General features: G+C 39.3%; 1 protein-coding gene across 1 annotated transcript in view; it reads left to right on the forward strand.

Annotated features, from left to right (window-relative positions):
* The window catches only part of LOC108896858 (MAM domain-containing glycosylphosphatidylinositol anchor protein 2), a 161,899-nt gene that overhangs the window by 59,641 nt on the left and 89,209 nt on the right, over positions 1–13,049 (forward strand). Inside the window, 1 exon segment of the mRNA XM_051071963.1 lies at positions 3,826–4,000. Within this exon segment, the coding sequence (XP_050927920.1) occupies positions 3,826–4,000 (175 nt within the window).

A 13,049-nucleotide genomic window follows, 5' to 3' on the forward strand; every position in this document is an offset into this window, starting at 1 on the left:
TTCCCCTTGAACTACACCCAACCTAACATACACACAGTCATTTTAACTGCAACAGTCAAACATACTGTGTGCAGTTCAAGAGCAAGACAAGTAAGAGCTGATTAATGTCATTTTACTGTCTTGTCAGTGTGTGTTTCCTGTGTGATTCTGATTTCTGCCTCTGTTTTTTTAATTTTAACATCAAAACCATCAAAGCCCTTACTGTGGCGTGTTTCATATGATCATCCAGTTTTTATGGGGGCCAGTATTTTCTAATATAGACCTGTAGAGTCTGTGCACTCACAATTTGTGATTTTGGACCCCCCGTCGCTTCTTCTGATCACTTGATTGTCATGCTCAGCCACACTTGGCTGCGCCACCGAGCGGCACAGACCACCATCAGTGCCTAAAAGAAAAGATGGCAAGCAATTAGAAACCAGTCTGTAGTTAGGGAGAGGGAAACGTCACAGCAGGCATTATGGGAGATTCACCGAAGAAGCGTGCTCCAGCATATGATCCCTGCATAACAACAGACACTGGGCGCATTTTAATTAGCTCTTGCCGTGACATCGCAGCATGTGTGGTCTCAAACACTGCTGGGATGTTCAGTTGGATACTAATCTTGACGAGCTTCCGCTTTCCTTGTAAGCAAATGTTGATCTTTCCATTGGGTTGTCTGATTTAAGGGGGAATGCTGCTATTATTATTGTGTTGACTTTGCTTTTCCCTGTGGAACTAAGTGATGTCATGTTTTGACACTTTTTAAGAAATGGAATATGCAAAATGTGGATGTAACTCCTTTTTTTTAAAAAAAGTGTGTGAGGCAAAACATGAAAACCAGACCCCATTTACATTTCATGGTACTAATATATGCACGAAATTGCAAGGCACAGACATGAATAATAAATTTCTGCCATAAAACAGCAGCTGGGTGGTACATCATGGGCAGTTTGACTTATTCCCCAGTGTATACTTTCAGGCACCTTATGGGTTTCAGCTGAGGAATGAGAAAGTAGCTGCAAAAATAGCCAAAAAAAAAAAAAAAAAAAAACTCAGTCAGGCTGGCAGTGGGCAAGGAGGAGCCATTATCATATTGCTCAAATCCGCCAGCTCCTCTCAGATCAAGAGTATTTGCATTGCACTAAGGAGAGTGAAGAGGGTCAAACTGTTCTCGCCAGGCATACTTCAGGACTCCCCCTGTGGGCAGAGGTGCTCAGATGTAAAAAAAAAAAATAAAATAAAAAAGTAAAAGTCAAAGGAGTGGAGGAATGAAAATAGCTCCAGGGTACAGCGAGAGTTGAAAGCTCACCAATAATGTGGTCTGCTGCCCCCGTGAAACAAACAGGAGCGCTTTCCTTTTGAAAATATGAAGTGTTATTTGAATACCCACTTCTTAGTGTCACTCTAACAATGCGTTTATTGATACTGCGCTTTCCTAAAACTCAAAGCTCTTTACACAAAAGGCAAAGGAAATGACTGGGGGTATAAGCTGGGAGAATATTGAATTCTGCTGAGGTCGCCATAAGCCAGCTTGCTTTGTATTTGCATGAGGGGATCCAGAGCACTGTAGGAGAGTGACACAGAATTCAAAAACTTTGCTCCATCTAATTTATGCTCATAACTTATTTAACTTTAGGGCTTGTTTTGCTGAACTCATGATGTCCCTAACTGTTATAATAGGGGCCCCAGATTTTCTAACAGTGGGACTTTAGCATCGATCAATTGCTGAGTATGGGCTTTTTTTGTGGAGTGCTTTCTCCCAGTGTCTCTTGGTGCATTTGAAACAGGGCAAGTGAAGCCTTTTCTGTGCACTGTATTCATTTAGAAGCATTTATTTTTAATGGTAATATATCCACTTAAAGCTTGTATAAAGGGAGGGGACAGAGGCAAAGTCTGGATACAGACTTCGTCTTTTTTCAGATACAGAGATTGATGAAAAGAAGAAATACAGCAGACACACAGTATTTGACTTTCACAGTAAACTAATTTATTTCTGCTATTCTGAACAGCAACACCCCAAGCAAGACAGAGAATCTGAAACTCCTCTGATAAACTTCAACTTTTGCTGCATGCGAATTCCTCTGCTTGTCATCCTCTAGCCCCAAGCTCCACAAAAAGCCTCTAGAATAGGGCACCATTATCAGGTTTTGGGCCACCCACCCTTTCATTTCTTTTCTCGCATCTGTTTGGAAAATGACCAAACTTCAAGTTGTTGTATCCTTGAGCTGGAGGCGTCATGGTTAAAACCCCACAGCTAGAGCAGCACAGCAGCAATCTCCCAAGATAGCACCCAATCCCCATCCCTGCATGCAATGATATCCCTGTTCCATCTGATGCTATCTCTGTAAAATGGGATGTTATCAGTATCCAAGATGATGCTATCACCATACAGTGTGGAGATATTGGATTCTAATTCATAGCCACCCCTGCCTAGACAGAGATATGTGAGGCTCTGCAGGCAAAGCCAGTCCATCTGCAGCTTACTTAGGATGAGGGATTGAATGGAGCTTTATGCTCTGCGGTTCTGGCTGTGTGGCCCTCGGGCCAGAGTTGTCACAGTACCTGTTCATGCTGTATGCTTTAATGAGGACAGGAGAGGGAGATGATGGAGAGTCAATTACAACCTCATGTTGGAGAGTAACACTATTTCACCTTTCATTACACCTCAATGCCATGGGCTAACTGGGTCTCATCAGTTAGTGAAAGGTACTCATGCTGAGAAGGCCACGCTGAGGTCAGTCTTGTGTGGAACAAAAGAAAGAGGGAAGTTAGAGGAAGATTTTTGGCAATCACGCTCTCCTTTGTACTGTGACATTTCACAAAAGAACATTACGACATTTTATTCTAAAACAGAATGTTCTTCATCAGTCGCCTGTGCATTGCATTTAATACAGAAACTTGTCAAAAACACAAGGCCATTATTTGAAACAGGCTTATATTAGACCAGCCTTTATTTTTAATTTCCTGTTTTATACCTATATTTAATTATATTTTTGCAAGAAGACTGTTTTCTCATCTGCACCAGTAAGGAAGGGAAAGGAAAAGTTTGATCTTTTGGGAAATTTGCTTAGTCACTTTTTTGCTGAGAGCGAAATGAAAAAAAAAATGATTCCACTAAATATAAAGGTACAAATAGCAGATAGCTAGAGCATAGCTTAGCATAAAGTTAGGCTTTTGGAAACAGGTCGAAGGGGAAATGTTGAGACTGGCTGTGTCCGAAGGTTAAAAAAGTTTTTCTTATTATTTTTCAAGAATTAGACAAACTATATATAAGGTTTTAATTAGTGAGCTTGCAAAGTGCTTATAGGCAGACTTAATTAAATTAGGACAGAGCCACTGATTTCTGTCTTTATGTCAAGCTAAGCTAATTGGCTTCATATTTACTGTACTTGTCTAACCCTCAGTAAAAAGGCAAACAATCATATTTCTCAAAATGTCAAAGTATTCCTTTAAACACTGTATTTCTGCCAAAAAGAAACTATGTACTACAAGAATGTATGGCATGATCCTGTTGGTGTACTGATTGAATTAGTGCTATAGAAATGTACATTATGGTGAAATACCATTTAAGTGATTTAAGTGATTAAAGATAATTCCATCTTCCCTCAGTGTTTTTACCAAGCCCTTATTAGTGGTCATTTATGCTGGCAATGTCTATGATTATTATTGGAATACCATCTTTTATTCAAGAATGTACAATATCACCGTGATTTATTCTGTATGTCTATGTCCCAAATTAAGCTGTGTTTAATGCCTCACTCCATTTCCTGCATACTAGAACAGAAGGTGAACAAGCGGAAGCAGACTAGGAAGGAATTTGTAATTTCTACCTTTTGTTCTTCCCAGATCCGATGGACCAAGACAGCCGGCAGTGTGTCGGACCGTTTCCAGGACTCCAGTGTGTTCAATGAAACGTTGCACATTGCAAAGATCCTGAGGACCCAGGGAGGTCGCTACTACTGCAAGGCTGAGAATGGCCTCGGCTCGCCTGCCATCAAGTCCATCAGGGTGGACGTCTACTGTAAGTCTTAACTCGCATGGCTGAACATTGGACAGGATAGTGCTGAAAATCATGATTTTGATGGCTGTCAGAGATATTCTTTTTTATTTGTTGTCTGGATTACTAAGAGATTCTGTAAGACTTTATTGAACATTCAGCAAACATTATTGACCACTGTTGGGTCACAGTAATAAGGTCATACCTGGTTTGTTCCACAACTTTATGTGTGGGATTTGGATTCTCTCCCTTTGCCATTATTTGTTTCTTCCTGTTGTACAAAGACATTCACGTGAGGCAGACTGAAAATGGTAAATTGCCTAGAGGTGTGACTATTGGAGTCTGTATCTGTGTAAGTCGCCATGGTGTTGCTTTTTCTTTGGCTTAATTCTGTGCTCGGACAGATTCCTAACAGCCATGACCCTGAAAAGGGTTTCTGTTCACAGTTCTGGTTATGCAGCGAAGTCTCTTACATACTGAAGCTGGCAGCACAGTTTAACTTTTCTTTTAAATTATAACCAATATTTTCCACTTATATTAAATCATTTGAGTCCCCACATAAATAAATTATGCTAAATTAAAGTCCAGCAATATTAGTTTATAAATTTGGCCTAAATGTTTTACATTTGAATCACTTGGTTGAAGAAACTTAACACAGACCACTGCAGCACAGACAATCAATTAATGCTGATCAGCGTATAACAACATGAATGCTTACAGCCCAATATAGCAACATATTCCATATTTCTGCTGTAAATGAAAAAGTAGTTATTTGGAGATGCAGGAGGTGCATCCAAAGAGACCCCTGCGCTCTCCTGAGAATGTTAATTAAGCTGAAACACTTTTCCTGACATAGCCATCGACTGTAAGAGAAACCGCTCTATTTTTAAAATATCTGTACAACAGATGGGGAAGGTTCATTAGCATTCATCAGAGAAAATGGTGATTTAGTGTTATTGCTTTTATTGATTTTGAATTGATTGTTCTATTTCACTTCGAAGAGCAGCGAATACAGAGGAGTCACTGCCCTTTCATCACAGCTGGGCCCTCAGACAACTTCCAGCCCACCACTCTATTGTTGTTTGATCACACAGTGAAACTGAGAGTATATATGTAGGTGTATCACAATCAGCTGTATTAAGGGCAGATTTTACTTATGTCCAGTCTCACTGTTTCAGCTTCAAGAAATTCTCCTGAGATACATCTAAAGCATGTGCTTGGTGCCTTTGAAAGATCTCTAAGCCGCCTCCTTAATTTTTCATGACTGCTTCAGTCTCAATGGCACTCTCTCAATCTCTGCTTTCTCTTTCATGCCAAGCTGCAGACTAAAAAAATTGAAATTTGATGACCCCTCTGCCCTTAATTCATTACCAAACATCCAATTTTCAGTCACACAGGAAAGAAAGAGGTAGTGGAGCAGAACATTTCTGAACTAAATAAGATGCACTTGAACCCCTTCCAGTCCATGATACCGTTCCAGTAAAACCTACGCTCATTTGATGCATTTTTGAGTAATAACACTTTCTCCACTCCTCTCCTCTCCTCTCTCTGTCTTATTCTTGCCCCTTCGGTGTGTGAGCCACATGCTTGTACCTGTTTATTTGGACTGACACGGGCAGAGGTTGCGGAATTGAAACTTGTTTAGAAAGCTTGTGGAAGGTCTTAGTGGAGCAGCGGAGCAGGGGCTGAACGCTTCTCAGCAGCTGACAGTCAGAGCCTTGTTCCCTCTGTGCACCATTTCACCTTGGCTGCACTAAAGAGCTTGGAGGAGCAGACGTGGAAATGAAGCCAGATAACACACTGGAGACAGAACCTGAGGATAATCAGACAGTGTGGTTTCTCAATGAGCATCATCATCTGGCATTTTGAGGTCAGAGTTTTCATGCTGTTTAAGATAAGGATAACATAAAGTGTCAGTAGAGCACAAATGAATACATTTTGCAATCTAATGAAATTAAAAAGACGTGAAAAGAGAGAGATGAATTAAGGTTAGAGAGATGACATTAAGCTATATACATTATATTACACTGCAATACCTAAGACTATAAGTAAATTTTGCAAACATATGTATGAATATAGAATACTAAGAATGAAAATTATAAATGGAAATGGAAAAGACATTTATGAAGTAATATGATATAAACATACAGTAACAATGATCTAGTAGCATTTTAGTATTATTCCATAGTGACACTAGTAAAATAGTTTAGTTTAATCCAATAATACAATTTATCACCATGAATGAAAAAAGAATATTAAAAAGGCATAAAGAAAAAAGAAAAGAACATTCAAATACTTGAATAAAATCAAGTTTAATATTTAGTCAATATATTTCTTTACACAGTATTTCATATTGTTATTCTGATTACGTCCTTGCATCTGGCCTTGTAACACAGTATGTGTGTACTTCATTAGCTGGCACTGTGCAATGCTGTACATCCAGCAAGAGCACATCATTCCTCCTGAGCAATGTTATAGCTGTCCCCTGGGGGTGAATTTAATTGATGGGCCTCTGCAGTACGTGCTATTTTTAGTGGTTTGCAGCTACGATTTTAAATTAGTACTAAAACTGGTGTTTTGGAGCTGGACCTCCCAACAACAACACCTTGAATTACGTTTGCTGTCTCTTTCAAATGTATGTGGCGTGTGTCAGTTCATACCTCTCTGTTTATATCTAAGAAAGAACGCTAGCAGTTATAATGGACTGCACCATAACCGCAATAGGAAGATACTCTACATAACCAGACAAAGGACCCCATAATGTTTTACATTAAGAGGCTTAAAACCTGAATGATCCTTCAAAGAGTCCCTTCCTTTGGTTTGGTTTTCTTTTGAGACCATTTATTTGCTCCTACTGCCTGGAATTAAGGGTCTTGTTTTCAATTTTGAAAATAAGCGCTAGAGATCTTATTCATATATGCAACTTTATTAGATCAAAGTGTGTTTTCTGGGGAAAAAAAAAAATCACAGAGGCAGCCTCTGCCTGCTTGACTCAGTTTCAATGAAATTTAATCTAAGAAATAAGAAAGTAGGTAGGCATATAGATAGACATATAGACTGACAGTAAAAGTTTGCTGTTTTCAGAATTGTCTGTGAGCAGCAGATGAAAACAGGAAGGATAATTAATGGTAATAACTGACCTCTACAGCCCAGAGGAGCTGATATTAGCTATACAGCCAGCTCAAAGCTAACGTATTTACAAAGCTCAGAAGTCCATCTAAGCACATTTTATACCTGCTGACACCTCAGTTGTGTTTGTCCACAGTTGGGTCTGTGGGGAAAGTCCTCTGCAAAGTTAATAAAGAACCTTGCCCAACTCCTACACTGATCGATTTTAAGCTTAAGATGCTCACTTCTTTTTCCTACAGGGGAGTCTCAGTGTTTTCATTTAATTTCAGGTGCATTAATTTTGCTGCAGGATCTAATGTTTCATTGAGTGACTGATCGAGAAGGGCTTAAGAGTTCTGCAGGGGCAGCTTATTGCAGGCTCAGAGAGTTCATTGACCATCACAGGCACAATATATCTGGAGGGGATTTGGCAAGGAGGCAAGGAGGGGGAAATATCCACCCAAGACCAAAAAATAAACTATTAGGAAGGAGTTTTGGGGAATGAAACATTCCAATCTACAGTATATTGCTGATGGATTTCCATCGTCTTTAAACGCATACTTTTTATGTGATTAGGTGAATTAGTGCTGGCATGATGAGTTGACTCATTGATGAGTTAACTGATTGAACAGAAGCTGTATCAGCAACAATTCTGATAATCAAGTAAGTCCCGTAGAGGGCAAAAGTGGCCAAACATTTGCTGTTTTAATCTTTATAAATGTGAGGATTTGCAGCTTTTCTATCATCATCATTGTATAGGTATAAGGTATAGGTATAGGTATTTTTAGGCCATTGGTCAGACAAAACAAACATTTTGAAGATAGCACCTCACTCTCTTGAAAGCTGTGATAGGCATTTTTCACTATTTTCTGACAAACTGTGAACTAAACACTCAATACCATTCAGTTCATGTCATTGAGCAAATAATTGACATTAATCAATACTGAAAATAATAGATAGTTCCACTCCACTTTTTACTGATACGCAATACAATCCAACACAATTCAAGTCAATTACTGACACCCAAATGTACAGGTTGTCAAATTAACTCAGAGGGAGTGAAACAGGATGATTTGAGCTGATGGAGAAATGGAAAACAAATTGCTATGCCTTAAACCTGCTCGGGCCCAGGTCAGCATTTACTATACAGGTTGTGATAAAGCACCACTTTAAAACTCACTTTAAAATACTCTGAACAAACCAGGCAACTCAGAATAAATTGAGAACAGAGAGATGTGGTTTGGAGAGAAAAAAACCAACAACATGTAGCCAAGTTTTACAGAATTAACTGCAGAGAAAAAGCTGCTTGTACTGTTTGTCCATATGCTAATATTGGACAGATGATATTAATGCTGTCTCCTCAGCCAGTGCCAATTTGTCAGTGGTAGAATAGTAAGGTGGCACATATATTGTGAGAAACAACCCACTGTACTGTAGATATCATTTTACTGAAGCTTTCACACACACTCTTCCCTCTTCCCTGATATTTCTCACTATGTTCCTTCAAAAGACGGATTAGAATAAGACAATAGCCTTCTTTCTCTGTTATCTGTGGAGGGACTTACACAGCCCTTAGTCCACACTGCTGGTGCACAAGCCAGAGAATTTTAATGAGGATACTGTGTGTTTGTGTGTGTTTGTCAGCACATGGACTGGAGTCTGAGCTGGAATCTTTTTTTTTTTTGGCAACTGCAGCGTTCATCTAGATTCGAGACGTGTGAATGTGTGTGTCCATTTCATTGTGTGCTCATGCGTGCGAGAGGAAACAAAAATAGAGGCTGCCCATTGGGTTCAAGCACATGCTTATGCATGAACACACTCTCCACCAGTGAGGTCCTGACTCACACACACATGTCAAAGGCTTAACTTGTCTTGGCATACGCCTCCTCAGCTGTGCAACGCAGTGCAGCAGTGTGCAGTGCGAAGCCGAGTTGGGGAAGTGTGTCTGCTTTATGTTTGCCTTCCATCGATGGAGTTCATGAAGGAGCTCAGAGACCAAACACCAGCTGATGGTGTTTGTTTAGCAGCCGTGCAGGCTTTGCTTTATCCAGTCGGTCAGTATAACTGGCTCTTCCTATCTCATCAGGTGTACATTTCGTGCCGCCCTGCTGCAAGGTGCTGGAGTAAATGTGTGTGGAGAGCAAGAGAAGGCATAGGGTTTCAGAGAAAAACTCTGACTCACCGACCATGGTGATCGAACAATCAAGTTTTGACTGAGGCTTCCGCAGTATTAACTCCTGTATCCCTTCATTACTTATATTTGCACTTTGTGCTTTTATGTTTTTTTACTCCGCAGGGGCTCTTTTAAAGTAACTAGGTAATCTCTTTGGGTATATGCAGAGGGCAGTGCGTAAGATGGTGATCTCAGGTTGAGCGTATCGATTAGTGGGTTCAGATGGATGAAGCAGGTGCCAGAGGCAGATTCAATAGGTCAGAGTCATGACTCAGATTTAAGATGTCATGTTCAACTGGTGGCCCTTCTTCTAGTCATATACTTTTTATAGTTATAGTTATGGTACTACATCTGTCAAACTTTATTTTCTCCCATGGCAAACGTGATTTACAGTGATTACGGTGACAGAATTAGCCTGCTGCTTGAATTTCTCAGTAATTTCAGTTGACAGTGGGTTCTTGATTTCAGACTGAGGCTCAAATTATAACTCTAGCTGATTTTGTCAGTCGAAGCTAATTAACCATTTTATCTAATATTAGGTACATGGGTAAGTGGAAAACGTCTCTCACTAAATTTATAATGCTTCCATTTGACCAGCCTCACGTCCAAAAAAAAATCTGCAAAAAATAGACAATTATTATCTATATCTATATCTATCTATCTATCTATCTATCTATCTATCTATCTATATATATATATATCTATCTATATATCTATATATATATATATATATATATATGTGTGTGTGTGTGTGTGTGTGTGTGTGTGTGTGTGTGTGTATTATAAATTATAAAATAATATAAAAATAAAATTATATTTTTCAAACAATATTTTGGATGGAAATACTACACAGTGGTATTATGTATAGGTTTACATAGTCTGTAAACCCACAAACAAATGTAATTAGCTAATGATAAGTAATGCCTAGTTACTACTGTAGGTAGGGAGCAAGTTAGTGATGCTAACATTTATTAGCTTCTTTTAGACTAGACACAGTCTAAACCATTCCTCATATTTTGGCTCTCTGGCTAAAAAAATACATCACAATCTTAACTCTTTAAATGCTGTGTATCACTCTTACTACAGCCTCATGCACACTGCTTCAACAACTGGAGAAATTTGACAGAGTTTGACAGAGCTGCTGTGCCTAGTTAGGGCTGTTAGGCTATGATTGGACATTATGCTTTTCAGGGGAGGGTTTTAGTGAACAGTCAACTCACCTAACCTGCATGGTTTTAGACTGTGAGACATATACTGAATGGGTGTAAAATATATCCCATTTCTTATTCCATCCATTCCAAGTACATTTCATGCTCTTTAAAATTGAATTCACACAAAACCTCACATGCCATCTCCATCATCAATTTTCAGACTGAAAACAGTTATGTGCCAGAAATGGCTCAGAAACGCCATCTTAGTATCTCAGTATGATGTGATCCTATGATACAAGGTGATGTATTATACAATCTTCCGAAAAGATCCCATAATATATGTAGACAAAGATATATGTGCAGCGGCTCTTAAGTGCTTTTAGATGTAAATGACCTGGTGTGATGAATGGTGTGATACAGCCACGGTGAGTTATCTGAACCTTGTTTGAATCAGGACAGAATGAATCAGCACATTATGTGTACATTATGTAAATGTTTGCTGGTGTGGTTAATGGAGGTAAAGCCAGTTCACGACTGCCCATTACTCTTTCAAGGACTTGCTCTGGGGAGGGGCCCCTTAATCAGAGTAGTGGAGTCATCCTCATCTCTTGCCTCTGTTTTTCTCTCCATCAGGAGCTTAAAACATACTACAATGTGTTTGTGTTGTGTATGCTAATGTGATTATCTCTGGTAGAGCTTCATTCTTATCTCCTTTTTGTTTTTCAACATTTTCTTTCTGGGTGAGGAAAGGCCACGAATGATGCACTGACAGCTAGTTATTATTTATCTTTTAGCCAGTATTTTGGATATGGGCAACAATATTCCAATTAAAAGATGTGAATAAACTGTAGAATTCATGACGGATAATGACAATATTGATCTTGAATTCTGCTCCTTCATAAAACTATGAATTCTTAAGCAAAAAACAGCATTTAATGAATGATAAGATGTTGCTTGTAGAAGTCTCATAAGGATAGATATCTTGAAACGTTCTCAGGCAAAAATCAGTGGAAGAATATTTTTTCAACAAATATGCAGAGCTCTGGTTTGTACATGGTATTACCAAAGAGGACTAAGGAGACAATAAATGAAATAGTTGTTTACAGATTATTTTTTAAATTTACTTATTTATTTATGTATTTATGGAGGGTGGTAATGAGACAATGGAAAAGAGAAAGAGACTCAGTAATGATTGTTTGAAATGTCATGTCTAGAGGTATGCATTGAAGTCATTTTAAAATGTCCTCATTACTTCATAAACTGATAAAATTGCCGTTGAAATAGGATGTTACCACAGGAACTAATGTGGTGAGAGATCATTCTGAAGTGTAAACCAGCGACTTATCTATTAAAGAAAGGAACTATTTAATTTGATTTAGTGGCCAGAGTATTTATAAATATGTGATATCACTGGTACAGTGTGAGGTCGCTACTGGTGATTCACCATTTGGCAGGATGTTTAAATTCCAGTTTTTGTGGTGTCTTTAAAGAAATACAGCGTAAGCTTCGAAATCAGACATTACGTCAACGGTCAAACGAGCGTTAGCCAACTGGAGGCCGGCCTGCTGTCGAGACAACAACAGAGAGGATGGAATTTTTTATAATCCTGGCAGTCATGTACTATATTATGCCCAACACGCACACACACACACACACACACACACACACACACACACACACACCACCTATCAAAAAAACTCTTCTCTAGCCTCTAGGATACACTTCATTACTTTAACATGAGTATACTGTTAATGCTGTTATCATTGGTATAAAATGTGAAAAATAGCCAATGTGGCATGAGCAGAAATAGATATGGTGACCTTTTCATTTGAAGAGAATGCCTTGAAATCATCATTCAGGAAAGATCTCCCATCCTTGGTTGCTCTTTGTCCAGACCAAACAAAGGAGAAGGTCATTAGGCTGGAACCAGAAAAGAACTCCATCATGTCACTGGTGCTTTGCCTCCAACTCTAATGGTTGGTTTCTGGATGTTGTTGTTGTTTAGATCAGTGGTCTGTGGCCTGCTTGTTTTCTAGGGAGATGAATTAGAGAGGAGATGGGCTGAGGCAGACGCCACTGTCTGAGGGAGAGGATGAAGAGGAGATTCATTACTACTCATCCCCTAACACATACTCACACACAAAAACAAACACACACACGCACACGCAGCAGAACTGGGCCTCATTATTTACTCATCTCCATCACTGGGAGGAAGTGAGGGGTTACAGGCTCTTCTGCGAGGCTGCTGACGTCTGCCCCTCCATTTATCACACACATTGTCCACATGTACACGCACATACACACATCAGTCCTCTGCACACACCTACAGACATGCAGCGTTCCTCCAAAGACAGCATAATTGGAAAAGCACTGTCATTGAGGAAGATGGAGGTGCAGCAGGCCTAGGCCGACTGCAGCTTCCTGAACACAGCTCCAACTCTTAAAGCAACAGTTTTGAACAGCATAGTTAAAGCGCAGGATGACTTCATCTGGCTGGAGGGAAACATCATCCACTCTATGAGCTTAAACATTATGTATTTGCATAGGTGCAATCAAAAGTCCATAGTTTAGCTCTGGACGTGTATTTATAGCACAAATAAAATGCTTTTCTAGATTCATACTTCATATTATCTAAATCGTT

The sequence above is a fragment of the Lates calcarifer genome, linkage group LG7_1 (assembly GCF_001640805.2).
Source record: "Lates calcarifer isolate ASB-BC8 linkage group LG7_1, TLL_Latcal_v3, whole genome shotgun sequence".
Taxonomy (NCBI): Eukaryota; Metazoa; Chordata; class Actinopteri; family Centropomidae; genus Lates; species Lates calcarifer.